General features: G+C 39.7%; 2 protein-coding genes across 2 annotated transcripts; one reads left to right on the top strand and one right to left on the bottom strand.

The window, feature by feature from the left end:
* Nucleotides 1–21: 21 nt before the first annotated feature.
* On the bottom strand, nucleotides 22–5,978 carry LOC104231171 (E3 ubiquitin-protein ligase RGLG4). The gene is made up of 11 exons (XM_009784119.2): nucleotides 5,413–5,978; nucleotides 3,810–3,894; nucleotides 3,276–3,416; nucleotides 3,027–3,140; nucleotides 2,816–2,913; nucleotides 2,605–2,684; nucleotides 1,765–1,870; nucleotides 1,551–1,678; nucleotides 862–988; nucleotides 657–713; nucleotides 22–381 (listed from the first exon to the last, which is right to left on the bottom strand). The coding sequence occupies exons 1-11, from the start codon at nucleotides 5,758–5,760 to the stop codon at nucleotides 298–300; spliced, it is 1,368 nt and encodes a 455-aa protein (XP_009782421.1). The 5' UTR covers nucleotides 5,761–5,978; the 3' UTR covers nucleotides 22–297.
* Nucleotides 5,979–8,573: 2,595 nt separating this feature from the next.
* On the top strand, nucleotides 8,574–17,337 carry LOC104231170 (uncharacterized). The gene is made up of 6 exons (XM_070174176.1): nucleotides 8,574–8,895; nucleotides 10,188–10,380; nucleotides 10,539–10,611; nucleotides 10,872–10,921; nucleotides 16,516–16,629; nucleotides 17,099–17,337. The coding sequence occupies exons 1-6, from the start codon at nucleotides 8,634–8,636 to the stop codon at nucleotides 17,223–17,225; spliced, it is 819 nt and encodes a 272-aa protein (XP_070030277.1). The 5' UTR covers nucleotides 8,574–8,633; the 3' UTR covers nucleotides 17,226–17,337.
* Nucleotides 17,338–17,719: the final 382 nt, after the last annotated feature.

Here is a 17,719-nt window from a genome sequence, read left to right as displayed (position 1 = left end):
GATGTTTGATTGGACATGGAATAAAATTAAAGACTTTAATTTAGATAGTAAGTCTTTTTCGGTCAAACACGGGATTATATACAAGAAAATACATACATATTTATATGCTATTGGTAAAAGCTTATCCACAGCCGATATTTATACCAAATCAATAGATGCATGTCATGCGTTTTCGCATAGACTTCTCTCTCTAAATCATCATCAACTAACACATATTCTCACCTTATTAAATTATTCAACCATAGCAACTTGATATGGTTTGGTGTAAACATCGGATATCGGTCACTGAAGTTGCTATTAAGTGTATAACCGGATGCGACTAGTAATCCGTCGACGACAAATGGGACAATCTGACAATCTTGGACCACATTCTCTGCAAGTCTGCATTCAATTGATTATCAAGTCATTAAAACCATATAAATGCAAGGAGAGAAAGTGAGGAAAAAGAAATTCATAGTAGAAAACCGGTCGTTTGGTTCAAAATCAGGATATATTAAACAAGGACTATAACCTGGATAAGTTATCCCACCTTCTATATAGCATAATTTATACTGAAATTTTGATATAAAATAACACCTGTTTTAGCTAATACCTCCAATCAAACTCGGGACATAATCTCTTGAACCAAACGGACCTAAGAGTGGAAAAAAACTCACCATATGTCCACAACCAAAAGCCATGTCCTTAGTACCAGTTAGACAAACTGGGCAAACCTTCATTTTCAACAAAACAAAGCAGGAAATCAGTTACCTCACCAAAAGAGAAATGTCATATTCAACAAGGGAAGAACCAAAAGCAATATAGAAAATGAATCTGAGTTTTACATACAATTTTCAAAGCAATCAATACTAAAGTCCTTACTTGGCTATGTTCATCTTGCGCGGATCCTGAAAGACTGCTTTGATCTTGAGTTGGGATTGCCATAGGGCGACGGTATGACACTGGTGGTCGTCTTGGAACTACTTTCTTCGCCTTAGATGTTCTTTTCCTATACAACAAAATTTCAACAGAAGTGATATGTACAACCAATGCAAATCTCATGTTAATTTCTCTTATCATCTTAATTGTAGTCAAACAATGAGGAAAAGAGACTAGCATACACTTTTTTGTTTTACTTAGTTATGAGGTGGCGTAACTGGTAAAGTTGCTGGCACATGTTCGAGTCGTGGAAACAGCCTCTTGCAGAAATGCAGGGTAAGGCTGCATACAATAGACTCTTGTGGTCCGGCTAGAGGCAGGCAGAATTTGAAGGTTCGGGGTACACCTTTGGATTCAACCAAAATTTACTTTGTATATAGGATGTTCACTACTAATATATCACTATTTTTTATAGTATATATGTATACATGGAATTTTTGCCGTTTACGGGTGTCGGTGACCCCTCTGGTATAGCATAGGTCCGTCTCTGGGTCCGGCCCTTCTCGGGACCCCGCGCGCATAGCGGAAGCTTAATGCACCGGGCTGCCCTTTTTTTAGTTATGAGGTGAAGTTTTGTGGTTTAAGATCACATTATATAACATAGACTAAGAAAAGGAAAGGCTAATTCATACCCCAGCAGACCAAGTTCTCGAGCTGCTTTATATTGGATAGGAATCTCCATAAGTGCAGCAAGAGCAAATGCAGATTCCTTTGCAGAATCAGTTGTATGTTTTGACATGACACCGGTAAAATTCACAAACTGCACGACGAAAAGGATTGTAAAAACTAATGTACGGTTCTATCGCAGATTCCATCTGTAACTTAAATAGTCTAATAGAATTATACCTGAAAATTATCAAATTCACGCGCAGGAATCCGGTCATCAAATTTTTGCATGTCTTCCCAAGGTCCATCACCAACTCCAACAAGAACAATAGAGAGAGGATACATGCTGAGAACAAATGCTTATCAGTTTTCTATATATGAAAATTCTTCAAATAAGAGATAGAATATATTATACTCAATACTAACTCATATATCAGAATTTTGATTTTGCGACTATAATGTATGTTGAGGTCAATCATAAAGAGAAAGAGTAGAACAAAGTACTCGAGGAGGGCAGAGCATTTAGCTTAGGCACTGCCTCTATCTGCTTATCTATTAGTTTAGAAGCCAATTAAAACAAGAAGAAACCTGATCAAGATTCAAGAGTAATCGTCTATAACCAAAATCGCCACAACCAATTCCCAAATTGAAAGAGAATTTAGTATTAATGAAAATCCTCAAAGGCAAATGCTCAATTGAGTGAAATGGAGTGCTAGAGGTAAGATACCGATGAATGAAACTAGCAACAAGCTGAAGTTAGAAAAGTGAGTTATCACAGTAAAAAAAAAATTGGATAGTGTCAACAATACAATTTACCGCCGATGCATATAGGATTGCTTCTTTGCCTAGATCAAATATATTACGTTGCTCTAGAACGTACAACAACAAGTATTTTCTTGCACCTCATGGTTTGTTGTTACTACTTCACAATATGCTGTTACATGGTGACCTTATATTCTATAAAGCTGAAGGTTTGGACAGACAAGGCAACCTGACTGATCTACATTGAGTGGTTTGAAACGAAATGTAGTAAGACATAGGGTTCGATCACAAGAGAAAAATACACCTATGTCATTATACCTCGCGGTGACGATAGAACTAATTGTCTTCTCTTCTTGTGGGCTGAGTTCTGAATCATTGGTATTGACACTCCTTGTAACCTACAGGACAAGTCAAAGTGTCAGCAATTTAAAGGGAAAAGTACAAGACTATCATTGAACAAGATTCTATATATATGTGGGTGAGTTTTGTTTGATTGAGGGAGGGGGGAGAGAGAGAAGCGTTCAGTAACCTGGCCATCAGCGATGATAACTAAGACATGGTATTGTCCACCTGTTTTCTCCACTATATCTACTGCAGCATCTACTACTGGCCCATAAGATGTCGGCCCTTGAACACATTAACACATAATCAGGACAATCCCATGGACATGGTTTAGACGATTCTTTTAAAAGAGGTTGCTGAGTGATTAGCATATATTTGCAAATTAAAACAGAAAATACCAGATAATTGCAGATTTGGAACTATTTTCCTGTAGCAAGCAAGGACTTCTTCAAAGCCGTGGCAGGGAGAGTGATCACTATGAAAACTAAACACGTCTTGATCATGCGTAGTCACTAGAACCCAATGTAAAAAATGAGTTCAATGGAAATATACAAATCCAGCAGAAGATAAAAAGACGATGATAGTGAATGCTGAAACAATAGAGAAGCAGTGTCTGCAAACAGCAATTTTGGGGAATGGAACCTTACCATCACCAAACCCGAAACAAGGAATTAGATTGTCTTCATCGAATGCAGACAATGTCTTTCCAATGATAGATATGGCTTTCTCATATGGATTGAGTGAATCGCCTATTGCATGCAAGCTCCTGTTGTTGAATGAAACTTTACCTTCAGAGAGAAAACAGACATTTTTGTCTTCAGATTAAACTTCTGAGGGACATCTAACCACAAAAAAGTTGAAAATGATAGAGTTGAACCAGTGAACTAGCAAAACTATGATCAAAGCTTTAGAAGTGTCAAATGTCATTGTATTTATACTCGGGCATTAGATTTGGCACAAGCTGTTTGTCATTGCCACCAGCATTAGAAAAAACTAAATTTTAATGGTCACAATAAATTCACAAAATACTTCATATCAATGTCATATCGAGTACAATAAACTTAAGTGAAATCTACTTCCAATTTGTTGGTCAATAGTCAGAACATCATATGCTACACGATCTTAGGATTTATATTCAGAAATCGATAACACTGACAAACTAATTCAACTGCTCCACTTACCTGTCCATTCATTACTTTTCGTGAAATCTATCCCGATAATTAAATTTGACGACTCCAATCCTGATTCTCTCAGGGCTATAGTGACCTGAAAGTAAAGTGATGATTCAGATGTATGTAAGAAAAAGAGAGCTTCAAATTCCAAAGGCATGCAAACTCAGATTTTAGGGAAGACTATGGATCGTCTACATCTACTAATACGTTATTACGAATTTGTGAATATAACGAATGAACGTTACATTTACAACGAGCAACAAAATGTTGCTCTCTTTTTGATGAAATGATACAACCCAGGGAGAACCACACCCCAAAAGCTAGCTATTAAGGTGGGAGAGCCCAGGGCTATATAAACCGCATATCAGCATATTGCCATACCGATGTGGGACTCAAGTCTCATACCTTGCAATGGATCATAACATGAAATGTTATTGTCCTTCCCCTTATTTGGTCTTTTTAAACTTTCTGAATTTCGCACTATATACAGAACTCTAATGTCATCCTCTTGAAAAACGCTTATCAAAATGTAGTGATTTGACTCTTTGGAATATTCATTTTGTGTCATTGATTCATCTAACCCCTATCCTGACACATATACACACACATTCAAAAAGAAGAAAAATAGTGGAGCATTCAGAATATCTCCTGTACAAGTGATTTTATGTATTCCTCAAACATAGCTTTTCACTTTGACAAGTGATAAACTGAGAACCAGAGGCTTAATTTAACTACTTTAAACATATGGATCAATGAAAATCCACATTCTTGTAGAACAAAACCGGGCCTTCGCCTTGATCAAATGTTCGTCCACAATGCAATATTTGTCCTCCTAAGTACTCTTTAGCCCTCAGTCAAGTCCTCTTTCTAGTATGCAAATAAATTTTCTTTAGATGTACAGAGCTATCCCTAAAAGTCTTGTTTTCTTTCCTCAAGTAGATGGGTATATTGTAATTTATTACTATCTGGAGATAAGTACTATCTTCCACAAAGCAATTGATCTTTACATACCAGGTGCAAATCTAGGATTTCACTAGAAAGACTTAAGCAATAATAACTAGGTTCTAAATGTAATATGAATACATATTTAACGAATTTCTTAACACAAATACACTGTGTTCGAGCAAAAGTAACTCGGTTCGGCTGAACCAGAGGCGGACGCCACGGGGCACATTATTCTGCTCAACCAGTGCCCCCTAAAGGCTTCTAGTATTCAGGGTGTCAACTGCTTTAAATTAACCATTTTCAAGGTATATACGTGTATATATATATATATATATATATATATAGGATTTCATCCGAAGTTAACGGGTCCGGTGACCCCTCACCTGTACACATGGGTCCGCCTCTAGGCTGAACCCGTATTGGGGCTTCTACCTCCGCCCCGGTATGTAACAGTCTCAGGTGCCTCTTATTAACGTCCTCTATAACAGTTATCCTCTATTACAACACTTCATTCTAACGTCCAAGTTTCTTTTGTCACCAATTTTTCGTGCTATGTGAAGATATATGTTCTGTACTTGCTGTAACAACCAAAGAATATTATGAATAAACAAGGTTGTTATAAAGAGGCTTTAACTGCATAGTAAAAATGAAAAAGGAAAGAACAAACCTGATCAAGGGATGAGAAATTATCAGGAATATAGTAGTACTTGCTCTTCTTCTTCTTATTATTATTATTATTATCCTGAGTCATTTGTTCCATTTCCTTTTTGCTGTTAGTGGACGCCATCTTCCCGTTACTAGAACCCGAATCAGAAGAAGAACATTTCACCGGAATAGAACTATTATTATCATTTACAGAGGATTCAAAGGTGGAAAAAGAAGAAAGCAACCGATTTCTTGTTCTCTTAGAAATCGAAGAAAAAGAAGTAGAAGTGTTGTTATTACTGGAATTCGTACTACTACTACTACTATTACTACTCTGCTTACGAAATGGAAAACTGAAAATATTACCCATTGACGTTGATATTTTTTTTTTTGGGAATTTTGGGGACCCTTTAATCTACATTATTGAGCAAGTTTTCGTGAGAAGACTTGACAAAAAAGAGATAAGGAAAGAAAGGAAAGAATATGATTCTTTAGATATTGCAAATTGAAAGCCATTAAATTGGATTGGTAGAGCAAAAGCGAATGCTTTAAGTGCTTTGAGGTATTGTCATCCCCATAGACATTTTCCGGGAAACTACTGGTTGAAGGTGAGAAATTATTGCTCTTAACTCCCCCAGTAGACATTTTCCGGGAAACTGCTGGTTGAAAGTGAGAAATTATTGCTCTTAACTCCTAGAGGTCCCATTGGATTTATATTGGGGAAAAAAGAGAGGGAAATAGTACAAATTTGTCCATATACGGTTAGAAATTATTTAATTTTGTCCTCCGTTAAAATTACATTGTTTAGCTCGTTGTATATATTCTAGTAGGGGTGGGCATATTTCGGTCGGAACCGAAAAAACCGACCGAATCGAAATTTTTTTTATTTCGGTTATTCGGTCGGTTTTGGTTTAAAATTTTAAAATTTCAGTTTTTCGGTTCGATTTTCGGTTATTAAGTTTTTTAGTTCGGTTAACCGAAAAACCGAATTATTAGCATATATGTTATTTAAGTTATATATAGGCTAAGCCCATAGGTAATAAATTAATACTATTAGGTCTAATCTATCAAAGAATCAACCCAATTAAGTAAGTCCATCAACTTTCCAATCTTAAAGACTTTCCCTCTATTAAAACTTCCATAGCATATGTGATAGATACCGGGAGAATTTCACACAGAGTTGTAATTTACACTATGTTTGAATTTTATGATCCATAATAGTGGGCAAAGTTTAATCTATTTTTTTTCTATAAACACAATATTTCCAACAATTTCGAAGTTTTGAGAAAAATCAACAAATTCACCGGTCGTATTATTACATAGAAGGAGTCCGATATGATAATATTCAAACCGAAAACCGAACCGAAATTAGAAAAACCGAACTGAACCGAAATTATTTCAGTTCGGTTTCGGTTACTACTTTTACAAAACCGAAAACCGATTAACCGAACCGAATTTCTTCAAACCAAACCGAACCGACCGAATGCCCACCCCTATATTATAGGTAGGCGTTTGGACATAAAAATTGTAATTTTTGAAATAAAGTAATTTTTGGAGCTAACTTGAAAAATGATATTCGGAATCTGAAATTATGTTTGGACATGAATTTCACTTGAAAAAAATATTGTAGTTTTGTGAGTGGGGAGATTTTATTTTTTTGAAATTTTTTGAAAAAAGTGGTTTTTGAAAAGCTCATTTTGAAATTTTTTTAAATCTTATAAAAATTCATGGACAAATACATTTTTGAAAAAGAAAATCAAAAAAAAGAAATTTTTTTAATGTACAAACAGATCCTATATCGACTCTCCTAACTTTTTCGTGATTTTACTTATTTATATTTTAATCCTCTTTAGTGATAATTTTGGCTTCGCCACTAATTAACCCATTTATATTTTTAGTATTCTCGTGCCATCATAGCTCTAACTTGAAATGAGGGATTTCAGGTGTACAAATTCTTCAAGAATAAAAATAAAATTACTCTAATGTTGAAGTTTCATTACAAGGGACAAAGAAAAAAAGTGAGTCTTTTTAATGAAAGGAATAATGTTAGATCAAGAGTTCAATAGACTGAAAAAATAGCTCAATTTTCGAATAATAATTGCGATACGGGTTCGGTTTAACCAGTAACTTCGGTCCAAATATTATATTTGTCATAAAAAATATATTAAATATGGATAAAATTACAAAATATTACTAATTTAATTAGAAGGGAAAATGACATTGTATGACCTCTCTTAAAATAATAGCCAAAAAATATCTATTTAATACACACACACACACATACACATTATGTATGTTATATACAAACAACAACAACAACAACAACAACAACAACAACAACAACAACAACAACAACAACAACAACCCAGTGTAATTCCACAAGTGGGGTCTGGGGAGGGTAATATGTACGCAGACCTTACCTTTACCCCGAGGGGCAGAGAGGTTGTTTCCAGGAGACCCTCGGCTCAAAGAGGCAACAAGAGACACTATATTAGTACTATCAATAGACTCATAATAAAACAACATAAAGTACCATAAAATCTATAACATAACATAAATACCATAAAAAACAAAGTAACAACAATATAAAAGATATAGGAAATACGAGAAAGATGTAAGGTATTAATACACAGAAGATAAAGCCGATCATCAGTAGTTGATCAATAGCATCCTAAGACTAATTCCTAACTGGCTAGTCTCACTCTAGTGCGCTGCAAAAAAGACATCACAATTTTCCTAACCTACAACCTTAATGCTCGATCTCCACAATTCCCTGTTTAGGGTCATGTCCTCAGTAACCCTAAGTCGCGTCATATCCTGCCTGATCATCTCTCTCCAATACTTCTTAGGTCTCCCTCTACCTCTCCTCGTACCCACCACCGCCAGTCGTTCACACCTTCTCACCGGTGCATCAGTGTTCCTCCTCTTAGGTCTCCCTGTATGTTATATACAAAAATTATATAAATTTTATGCACTTTTTCGGCTATTGAATGTAAATAGTTTCTGGCTCGGGCTAAAAGTAAAAAAACCCAAACAAGCACAAATATAAATATTCTTCTCTTTTGATAAATTTAGAGGACTAAAACGTCTCAAAGGTATAATTAAGGGAGCATTTTAAACTTATCCTCAAACAAAAGGGGACCATTTTTACCATTTTCTCTGTTAATTGAAATCAACTTGAACAAAAATACCGTAGAAACAAACCTAGCCAAGAAAATTTGCGGCAGTGACAGAGAGACTCCAATGGGTAGCGGTAAGGAGAAGAAGCAGAAAAAACCATTGCCCTTAGGACCCAATAAAGTCAAGAGAAAGCAGCAAAATTTGAAGAAAATGAAAATCAATAGCAAATCTAATGAAAATTCAAAAACCAAAAGCAAAATGAAAAACAGCGAAAAGAATATGGTCAGTTTCCCAACAGCAGCAGAGCAGCTGAAGTATTTCCATGAGCAGTATCAATCAGCTAATAGGGTTCAGCTTTCTTCCATAGAGCTCGAATCCTTTACAGGTACAGTATTTCCGAAAATAATGATTATATTTATAAATATTTAACTTTAAACTTTCTATTGTGTCCTTAATAAGATGATTTATAGCTATGCAACTGTCTATGACTTGTTTTGGATCACAAATTTTGAAAAGTTGTTTTTTTTAGTGGGCATCGGAAAAAGTGAAATATTTTTTCGAGTTAAAAGATGGTATTTGAAAATTGGAGTTGTGTTTGGACATGAATACAAATTGGAGTTGTTGTTTTTGAATTTTTGTGAGTGATTTGGAGAGAAAAACAGCTTTTTGGTGTTTTTCGAATTATGGAAAATTCTCGATTTCAACTTCAAATTGGATGTGGAATTTCCACGGCCACACTGATTCCGAAAAAATGAAAACATTTTCCGGAAAAAAGTGATTTTTTAATGGCCAAACGGGCCCTTAAACTTTGTACCTAGACGAACAATATCGTATAAATTGGAACGGAGGGAGTGCTTTTTATATATGCAACACAAGTTAAAAGTTTTATTTTGTAATAGGAGATTGATGAAATCAGAGGTTTGAGTTGGTAAAGTAAGAATTTTCTGGAAGTATGAATTTTAACTGGAAGAGTAAAAGTTCGTATTGATACTTGTTTTGGAGCTTAGTTACATTTCTGTCACATTGGACGGTAGTAATAGCTTGCTGTAACTACTGAAGTAGTTGGTCAATGGAGTGGTGTTATGGGTAAAATTTTGTCATTGGTGTATGTAATAGGAAGGGCCTTAGTAGTGATAGCATGCGAATCTCAGCAAAGGAAAAAAATATAGGTGATTTCTTTTCATTTGCCTAAGTGTTGGCCGCAATATTACCCGTACTTTATATTGGTGGGAGGATAACTGAGGTGTTTGTCTATGACCTTGAGATTTAAGCTATGTTCCCTTTCTGTTTCCACGATTTCGGAATACCTTATGTTCAATAGTTTTCTGAACTGCTTATGCCATGTTTTGATGCGATCTTTATGCTACGCAATTATGAAGGAAACAGTTTTTGAGAGGTTGAAAGTTTGTTCTTCTTTCCTTCCTTATGAGTAAAATAGACTATTCTTGTTGTTAGGTGTTACTATTTTTTCTTCTTGGCTGAAAAAGGTTTTTAACAGTTAGTTAGAGCAAGTAAAATTTAATGGACCATGAAAATCAAGAAAAGAAGAAGAGAGGAACTTTTACTGACTGGACAGAGAAGTAAATTTTTGGAGGGTTCATAAGCTCATTCTTTCTCTACCATTGTAATAGCTTTCTAACTACGGCATGAATATTACTTTGTATCTTAATGACACAGAGACATGCATGCTTGAGCTCAATCGCAATCAAGCTCAAAATAGTAGTCCATTGGCTGATCATATGAAGGTTGCTTTTGGACCATCATGGAAAGAAAGTCTTTGTGAAAAGGAGCTTGATGGGAAAATGGATCCAGGGCATCCTTCACTTCTGGTCATTAGCTTATCTGCCTTGCGTTCATTGGACCTTCTCAGGTTGGCAGCTTTTGTTAGAGTGGGAAGTTATTCTTTTTGAGTAGTTCTGCATGTACCCGTTCCAAAAATTTGTTATTTAGATATACATAGAGTAATGTAGCTCAACTATCAGTAGTTCATCTCTTAGTATGGCCTATAAATAAGTTTTGCTTTGGCAGAGAACTGCGGCCTTTGACAAGTGAATGCCGTGCTGCAAAGATTTTCTCTAAGCATATGAAGGTTGAGGAGCAGGTATTCATATGCTACTTGCAAGATTGAGCAATTTAAATATAATATTAAATCATTGACAAAAAGGATCTCTGCTAACTCATCACATGTCCTATAACATTCATCGTGTTAACACAGATAAACAATATTAAATATTTGTCTCTCTAGTAATGCACTCTTTCTTCTTCTCTTGTTAAATCTCTTTTTTCAAAAAAGACTTTTTTCAAAAAAGAAAAAACTTTTGACGTGGAATGCTAGGGATGATTTTCTTTTATTCATCACAGATTTCGTCTCTCAAGAATCGTGTTAATATTGCAAGTGGGACACCAAGCAGGTATGCATAGAATTTCCTTGCAAGTTGGACTCATTTCGCCTATGAATAATGATGTTGAAGTATTTTTCTATTGGTATTTGTTTATGTTTGTTTTTGCAACTACAATCAATGAGAACATCATGCAATTGCCATTTACATACAAACTCAGTTGATGGATAGTGACTTTCTCCATAAACTTTAGAGAATAGATTACCCAAAGGCGATGAAGCTTCATGGTCAATGGAATGATGAATTCATGCACAATGATGTTTCCAGATCTCTTTTATTCCCTTGCAAGTATGCATGTTTTAGTGGGACTTGTTCGGTAGCCACAGGACATGCATTATAAAAATGATTCATATGTATTGTCATGGGCTGCTTTCCAGACATGCCCCATGACCCCTTGGCCGCGCCCCATGGCGGCCTAGCAAGCCTCACAATGCCTAGCGCCATGGTCGGCCCCGTGGTCTTGGCTGCGCCAAGTGACAAGCGCGCATGTGCCTCTGTCGCCCCACCGATGCCTCTCGCCAGCGCCCAAGGGCTGGCCAATGACAACAGCGCCGCGCGCCCTGACAATGCCGCGCGCGCAGATCCTGATGCCTCGCCAGCGCCCAGCTGCAGGCCCATTCCAGCAGCGCCTCGCGCACAGACCCTGATGCCAAGCACCAGTGCCCAGCCTCAGGCCAGCACATCAAGTGTCGCGCGCGCCCACAGCAACGCGCGCGCAGACCCGCAAGACAAAGATGCTGCCATCGGACTTAGTTTTTCCTTGTAATAATCTAAGTCCTTTTCATTGTAATCATAGACTAGTTTTCATCATTTTCATTTCAGTGTGCTTCTACAGCTTTATTAGGACTAGTCTTGTAATGTTGGTTTATTTTTTTTAAGCATTATTAAGGGGGACCAAACAATCAAACATTTCAATCAGCATTTTCTGGTGTCTCTCCCCCTCGACACCACATCATTGTAATCATCATTTTCAGTCATCAATAAAATCATCATCAGCATTCAAAACCCAATTCTCTCTCAAGCTTCCGCAATTGCCCACGACATTGGTTTTCCCGCACGGCACTGACAATCTAGTCTAGCGTGCGGCGAGGACCTCATTGGCGGACAGCAACCGCACTGACATCGGTTGCTTAGCCTTACGTTGCCCTTCCAAAGATCATCAGGAAGGCGTTGCGTAACAGTTGGTATCAGAGCCTAGGCTCGACATCGGACGAGGGAACATTTGCCATCATCACCATTTCTGACCATGGTGAATCATGGGGAGCGTCTAGCATCCCTAGAAGAGACGGTTGACCGATTACGACCCATCGTAGAAACGGTGCCTGATCAAAGCAACAACCTAGTGCAAAGGTTGGACGACCTGGACCGCCGAATGCGGCAGGCCGAAAATGACATTGCAAACATCAGTCGTGACTCCGACGAGGACCGACAAACGGCAGCCATTGAAACTGCCAACATCCATGGCAAATTTGAGGACCTCCAACAGGAGCGTGCCGACGATTTAGCCCATCAGCAACATGAGGCAGACAGACTAACTGCCATGCAGCAAACCATAAACGACTTGACTGACAAGCTCAACGTTGTCAATGCTGCCTTACAGAGCCTACTTCGAGAAGGCGACCATCACATCAGGGGTGCAGCAAACCTCACCCCCATTCCACAAAAGCTTAAGATACCGGAGCCAAAGCCATACGACGGATCCCGGGATGCTAAAGAAGTGGAAAACTTCATCTTCGACATCGAACAATACTTCGATGCCGTGGGCCATTTGGAGGAATCCAAAAAGGTAGCGACTGCTGCCATGTATCTTCAGGGCGATGCCAAACTTTGGTGGCGGGTCAAACACGAAGCCATCAAGGCCGGTGAAGATACTCTTCAGACATGGGACGAATTGAAGGTAGCCATACGCCTGCAGTTCTTTCCCGAAAATGTGGAATACAACGCAAGGAGAAAGCTACGGGACCTCCGCCACACCAGATCAGTGAGGGAGTACGTGCGCGAATTCTCCGCACTCATGCTAAACATACGCGACATGGGGGACAAAGACAAACTCTTCGCATTCATAGAAGGTTTGAAACCTCATGCCCGTATGGAACTACAGCGACAACGGGTAGACACCCTGCCCAAGGCCATTCAAGCTGCAGAATGCCTTGGCGACTATCATTTGGGAACTCAGAATGACAGGCCCCAGCCGTCTGTCCGAGGGGGATCCAACGGGCACCATCCCAGCAATGGTGGCCCAAGCAAAAGTGGGGGAGATCGGAGTGCATCCAAAACTAAGACTCCTCCCTCCAACAGCAACAGTGCTGCATCCATCAACAACAATCAGGGGAGAAAGCCTCCCTCAGAATGCCGTCATTGCGGCGGGGCACATTGGAACAATGAATGCCCAAACATCAAGGTCAATGCTCATCAGACGGTCGAGGATGAGTTAGACACATCAGACTCATCAGACGACGACCAGGTAGGCGCCTTCAATGCAATTGTTGGCTCTATCCCTCATGCCTTAGCGGGGACCAGTGCATGTCCTCCTAAGAAAACATCAGTCCCGATCACCAGGAAAGGGAAAGAAAAGATGGACGAAGGACCTCCTAAACAAGCGAGGACCCTCATGTTCGTCGAATTGAAAGTGAACGGCAAGCCCCTTCACGCATTGATAGACACGGGTGCCACCCACAACTACTTGTCATCAACGCAAGTAGCGCGCCTAGGTCTTGTGGTACAAAAGAGCAAAGGCCGCGTCAAGGCTATCAACTCACCACCTCAGACATTGGGTGGAACAGCTACAAATGTCCCAGTGAAACTTGGCCCATACAAAGGAAGCATCGACCTGCGCATCGCAATCATAGATGACTTCGACATCATAGTGGGTTTAGAGTTCATGAGGCAAACCAACACCATTCCAGTACCATTTGCCAACATGCTCCTGATGATGGGAGAAAACGGGGCCAAGCCCTGCACCATACCATGCTTTCCCATAAAGATGGCCGCTGAAAACATCTCGGCCATGCAGTTGGAGAAGGTAGTCAACAGACATGAACCTCAGGTTCAGGCTACCCTTCGCAGCAACAATCAGTCATCATGTCATCGGCCTCAAAAGACTGGTGACGCTCATCATCGTGTGAAGACTTGTCAGCCATGCCACAAGGACAAGTCGGATCACTCATCACAGCCGGGACCCTCGCAGCCATTACATGTCCCTCAGAGACCATGGGAAAGTGTTTCCCTCAGATTCATCACGGGATTGCCCCAAGTCGGCAATCTTGCATCCATCATGGTTGTCATAGATCAGTTCTCAGACTATGCAACTTTCATAGCAGCCCCGCAAAACATCTCAGCAGAAGATACAGCTCGACTCTTCTTCTCGCACATTGTCAAACATTGGGGCCTGCCCAAACACATTGTTAGTAGGCGCGACTCACGCTTCACTAGCAACTTTTGGACCCATCTCTTCAGGTGCTTTGGGTCAACATTGAGTCACAACTCAGACATCCATCCACCATCGGATGGCCAGACAGACCGGTTCGATGACATGCTGGAGGAATATCTCCGCAACTTCGCAACCGGATCACAGAAGCATTGGGTGAAGCTCCTGGATGCTGCTCAACTGTGTTTCAATTCTCAAAAGGACCATCATACAAACAAGAGCCCTTTTGAAATTGTTACCGGACAGCAACCGCTTCTCCCGCAGACGGTGAATACATCAACCATGCCGAAATCTCCTCGAGCTGCCAACTTCTCGAGCGAATGGGAGCGCAACATGGAGATAGTGCGGAGCTATCTCATCAGGGCCCAAGAGCGGGCAAAAAGGTTCACCGAACAAAATCTTTGCTTTGCCCAACATCAACCAGGGGACAAAGTAATGCTATGCATCCCAAAGCGGTACTTGTTTGCAGAAAGGACCCATGACCCTCGGCTGCAACAAAAATACATCGGGCCCCTGCCCATTGAAAAACGCATTGGGAAGTCCACATACCAGGTCAAAACTCCATCCTGGTGGAAGATCCATCCAGTCTTCCATGTCAGCCGCATGACATCATTGCTTCGCTACAACAGCAAGCTCAAACAACAGAGGGGCGCAGACCTCCCATCCAACAACCATCAGAATCATCATCATCATCATCATCATCATAAGGCTCCGAGGACGGCGCCAACTCAGGTGGGGGAGAATGTCATGGGCTGCTTTCCAGACATGCCCCATGACCCCTTGGCCGCGCCCCATGGCGGCCTAGCAAGCCTCACAATGCCTAGCGCCATGGTCGGCCCCGTGGTCTTGGCTGCGCCAAGTGACAAGCGCGCATGTGCCTCTGTCGCCCCACCGATGCCTCTCGCCAGCGCCCAAGGGCTGGCCAATGACAACAGCGCCGCGCGCCCTGACAATGCCGCGCGCGCAGATCCTGATGCCTCGCCAGCGCCCAGCTGCAGGCCCATTCCAGCAGCGCCTCGCGCACAGACCCTGATGCCAAGCACCAGTGCCCAGCCTCAGGCCAGCACATCAAGTGTCGCGCGCGCCCACAGCAACGCGCGCGCAGACCCGCAAGACAAAGATGCTGCCATCGGACTTAGTTTTTCCTTGTAATAATCTAAGTCCTTTTCATTGTAATCATAGACTAGTTTTCATCATTTTCATTTCAGTGTGCTTCTACAGCTTTATTAGGACTAGTCTTGTAATGTTGGTTTATTTTTTTTAAGCATTATTAAGGGGGACCAAACAATCAAACATTTCAATCAGCATTTTCTGGTGTCTCTCCCCCTCGACACCACATCATTGTAATCATCATTTTCAGTCATCAATAAAATCATCATCAGCATTCAAAACCCAATTCTCTCTCAAGCTTCCGCAATTGCCCACGACATTGGTTTTCCCGCACGGCACTGACAATCTAGTCTAGCGTGCGGCGAGGACCTCATTGGCGGACAGCAACCGCACTGACATCGGTTGCTTAGCCTTACGTTGCCCTTCCAAAGATCATCAGGAAGGCGTTGCGTAACAGTATGTATGGTACAAAAATAGATAAGATTAAAAATTATCATATCAAAGAGAGGGTGCAAACAACACGCGCAGAAGATAAAATATGATGCCACTTGAAATGACTTGGCCATGTCCTAGGTGGATCTCTAAATGCACCAATTTGTAGACGTGATACTATTGTGGTAGAAAGTGCTAAAAAGGAATGTGGTAAACTAAGTATACATGGAGGAAAGTTGTCTCTAGGACCTGCAATCTCTCGGAATTGTGTTCACTTAGCTAAGAATGCTATAGCAACAATACCAACTTGTTGGATTAAAGTTTATGCTATTTACGTTAAGAATGATGAGATTGAGATACCCTCCAGCTTTTAAAACTGATTTGCTGTAAATGAAAAATTATTTAGTGTTGAAACGAAATGACCCCTGCGAAAAGCGGAAAATGTAGATTAACTCAATTAGTTTGAATTGAGGCCTAATTGATTGGTCGATTGATAGATGTACAAACTGTATAAAAATGGTGAAATTGTGGTTGAAAGGAGATCAAGTTTCTGCTAAAGAAACCAAAATCTGATTGCATTTTTCTTTTCATTTACCATTAAAAATCTGGTTTTCTGATTCTTTCAAACTGGTGACAGGATTAAGAAGTTGATAGACATGGAGGCGCTTGGCCTTTCTCGATTAGCTGTGATTGTGCTGGATATGAAAGCTGATGCGAAGGGCTATTCACTGTTGACACTGCCTCAAGTCAGGTTGGACCTACCGTCAAACCTCTCTAAAACAATCCCGTTTGTTCAGCTATTTTTGGATGCTATAGTGAAGTGTTGTTATAGAGGACATATTATACCATAAATAAAGCATCGGTTCCGAGAAAAACTTGGCTTTTATAGTGAATGACTGTTATGCAGGGATGCTGTTATAGAGAGGTATGACTGTGAATGGCTGTTATTTACGTGTGAATGTTACACATTTTGTCTCGATCTAAAGTTACTAATACTTAAACGTATATATGGTGTCTCGAGTGTTGGAACAACCTGGCTGTTTTTCTTTATCCCTGTCTTGCTCATTTGCCCATTGTTTGCCTCAGATGTGTTTTTCATATGCACCTTATAGTCCTGAAGATATCATAAACCGAAAAACAGCATTCTATCTCCCTTAACCTTTTTACCTTCGATTTCTATCGACTAATTTTTGACATCTCATGGACATTCCATTTGGCAGAGATGAGTTCTGGGACTTGTATAGGAACTACTTTCACCAACGAGTACTGGAAGGTGCACTGCGGATATGTCTTTATGGTGAAATACCAGCTAATATTAAGAGAAAGAAGAGCATCGAGGATGAGTAGCTTGTTCATGACTGATACAAGGATTCCATACTGTCATCAGCCAGCCCGTTTTAACATTTTTGTATCACAAATTTTGTGGCAGAGGATAATACGATGGGAAGTTCATTTTTTCTACTGTGCACCCTGCCTCTTCTTTTCCCCTATCCCTGTTTAAAAGAGAGGTTAAGAAAATATGAAAATCTAAAGAACATAAAGGAACATGGTTAGAATGGAAAGTCTTGTATTCTCAAACACTAAGCAGCTGCATTAAATATAGTCCAGAGCAAATGGTACAAAATAACCCGACATAATTTAAATAGAAGAAAATGACTCTACAAAGATTTCTTGTATTTTCACATAAAGATCTCCTGTGAAATGAACTAGATAACTAACAACTTGTTTGGATGGTTATTAAATGTCGTTTCATAATGTAACGTATTATATTGTACTGCATTGTATTGTATTGTTTAATGAATACAACATTTGGATAGACTGTATCGTTTGCCGTCGTTTCA

The sequence above is a fragment of the Nicotiana sylvestris genome, chromosome 5 (assembly GCF_000393655.2).
Source record: "Nicotiana sylvestris chromosome 5, ASM39365v2, whole genome shotgun sequence".
Lineage (NCBI taxonomy): Eukaryota > Viridiplantae > Streptophyta > Magnoliopsida > Solanales > Solanaceae > Nicotiana > Nicotiana sylvestris.
Note: the sequence above shows the minus strand (reverse complement) of the source record. Positions and strands in the feature narration are given on the sequence as shown.

Coding starts and splice junctions, on each gene's coding strand:
- LOC104231171 (XM_009784119.2), bottom strand. CDS start 5,760: ATGGGTAATATTTTCAGTTTTCCATTTCGTAAGCAGAGTAGTAATAGT. Junction 989..1,550: donor CGAGAACTTGGTCTGCTGGG/GTATGAATTAGC, acceptor TTTGTTGTATAG/GAAAAGAACATCTAAGGCGA. Junction 714..861: donor CGCAAGATGAACATAGCCAA/GTAAGGACTTTA, acceptor TTGAAAATGAAG/GTTTGCCCAGTTTGTCTAAC.
- LOC104231170 (XM_070174176.1), top strand. CDS start 8,634: ATGGGTAGCGGTAAGGAGAAGAAGCAGAAAAAACCATTGCCCTTAGGA. Junction 10,922..16,515: donor GCAAGTGGGACACCAAGCAG/GTATGCATAGAA, acceptor AACTGGTGACAG/GATTAAGAAGTTGATAGACA. Junction 16,630..17,098: donor TTGACACTGCCTCAAGTCAG/GTTGGACCTACC, acceptor TCCATTTGGCAG/AGATGAGTTCTGGGACTTGT.